The sequence below is a fragment of the Octodon degus genome, unplaced genomic scaffold (genome assembly GCF_000260255.1).
Source record: "Octodon degus isolate 3935 unplaced genomic scaffold, OctDeg1.0 scaffold00012, whole genome shotgun sequence".
NCBI lineage: Eukaryota > Metazoa > Chordata > Mammalia > Rodentia > Octodontidae > Octodon > Octodon degus.
This window is the reverse complement of record NW_004524588.1, coordinates 4740509-4742543: the sequence shown is the minus strand read 5'-3', so window position 1 is coordinate 4742543 and position 2035 is coordinate 4740509. Positions and strand designations below refer to the sequence as shown.

At 42.4% G+C, this 2035-nt stretch overlaps 1 protein-coding gene across 1 annotated transcript; it reads right to left on the bottom strand.

Moving 5' to 3' along the window:
- Positions 1–418: 418 nt before the first annotated feature.
- Positions 419–1106, bottom strand: LOC101590535 (proline-rich nuclear receptor coactivator 2). The gene has a single exon (XM_004626084.2). It carries the CDS (start codon positions 861–863, stop codon positions 447–449), a length of 417 nt encoding a protein of 138 aa, XP_004626141.1. The 5' UTR covers positions 864–1106; the 3' UTR covers positions 419–446.
- Between the last annotated feature and the right edge of the window lie 929 nt (positions 1107–2035).

Sequence of the window (2035 nt, the reverse complement as noted above, 5' to 3'; positions counted from 1 at the left end):
TTGTAGTAAGTCCCAAGTGCCCTTTACACATTTACCACTGTACAATTTAGCAAAATGCAGCTATTAAGAAAAATTTACATTTTCTTTTGGCAGTTCATTAGGATGTCAATGTGTTACTGGTTTATTGAGATAAACTTTGAGATGTCCGCCTGGTTTTCAAACTCGTGTCAGCTTAGATGCTTACAATCTGCATTACTTCAAGTAAATTTGATCCATGAGTCAAACAAAAAGTTGATTTCTCAAATCTAAACTGTGAGTCTGAGAACATTATCAAGCACAATTAGTTATTCTAAGTTGCACTGATCTTACTCCATCACAGTGCACACAACACAAATGAGCTGAAGTCCAATTACAGCTTTACATCATCAGCTTTACAAAGATTCTCTAGTAACTTTCTATCAGACCAGTTAAGCACTATTTGTAAACGTAACTAAATTTAAGCATCTTTATACCTGTACTTTCAGTAAGGTTTTAAGTTGAAAGGTCATTATTTCCTTATCTGAAGGGTTAAAGGACACAGGAACCCAGTGGCTCGGTGGCTTTGGAAGAACACTTGGCGATGGCGGCTCACTAAATTTGGCTCCAGCATAGTTTTGATTACCTGGAGACTTAAAAAGCAAGCTGGGACTTGATAAGCTAGAGCTCCAATTTTGGTTATTTGGAAAATTCTTGTTCTTCCCCCCATTCTGCAGGGCCTGCCTTGCAGCTGTTGAGTTATAGGCATGTCCTCTTTCTTTTTTCTTATGAACAATCTTCATCTGGGAATTCTGATCCTTGGTTTTCTGTCTATTAAGCTGTTGTTGGCTCTTAGTAACTTTTCTGGTTTGAGGGTCTGGAATGCTATACCTCTCTCCGCCACCCATCTTCAGCCTTTTTGTCACCTTTCCGTCTGCTTTTCAGATTGCAGTATTTCCACTACTTGTCTTCTTCCTTGCTGCCAAGCCCAAGATAATAGGTGTTGCTTTCTGACGGATCCTTTCCTTTGTCTCAATGCAGAAGTTTTCATGGGCTGCTTTGCTGAGGCCAACATCTGAGTCTCCTCAGCACACAAGTTTGAGAGAAGTCCTAGCGACTTCGGCTCGGGCTGCTGTGGTGCCTCCTTTTCCAGGGAGCTACGAGCCACAGATTGGACACAGCCCACGAGGTCCGACGCGTCAGCTACCGGCCACCTTCGCGTCTCCGGACCCGACCACCTTCTGGCTTCATCCACAAAATCGCAGACATGATATTTTGTCCAAACCCTATTAGTACAAATCTTCCTTCTAATTGAATTAAAAGAGAGTAGCTATTTATCTATCCTAAGGATTTTGTATATACAGATACAAAATGGTCCTTATTTATATCCTTTTTTTTGTTTAATTTTGTCAGAGATGGGTATTCCATTGCCATTTAAATACTGTAGGTGCATGAATTCAGCAAAATATTCCAATATAGTACAGTAGTCCATAATAGTAGTGGGCTATTCATAGGACTGACAATGTCAGAAGTTGTTGACTCGAGCATTTTACAGCTCAGCATATTAATATGACTTTACTTTTTCTACCTCACTTTTATACTTTTATATGGCTAAGACCAAGATAAAGCAAGACCTATATAATAAGAAATATAACTTTTGTGTCTTCCAAGGTCAGTCAGATCCACTCAGGATTTATCCTGAAACCCTGTACTACAGTTTGTAGATCCTTTTTCAGTGTCAGCCATCTGGATGAGTCACGGACATTGCTTGACCAGTTTGCACTCTGTGAAAGCCTGAGAAAATGTTTTCTCTCCATGTGACTCTCCTTAGGCACACTCTACATGATTGATTACTTTCCTCTTGGCCCCATAATCTCCTTATCGGAAAATTTGGGAGCCCTAGCCCAGGTCCAGTGAGTGTGTGGGGAGCTTCCTGCTACCCTGTGCCAGTGGGACCAGTCCCAGCCCTGGAGCAGCATGGGCCGGACACTCAACCACCCCCTCAGGCCACCCCCCCACCACTCCACAGTACCTCCCACACCCCGCCTGCTGAGTAGGAATTTCTGCCGACTTCCGGGAA

Bases quoted from the DNA above. Each gene is read 5' to 3' on its own strand.
- LOC101590535 (XM_004626084.2), bottom strand. From the start codon at position 863: ATGGGTGGCGGAGAGAGGTATAGCATTCCAGACCCTCAAACCAGAAAA.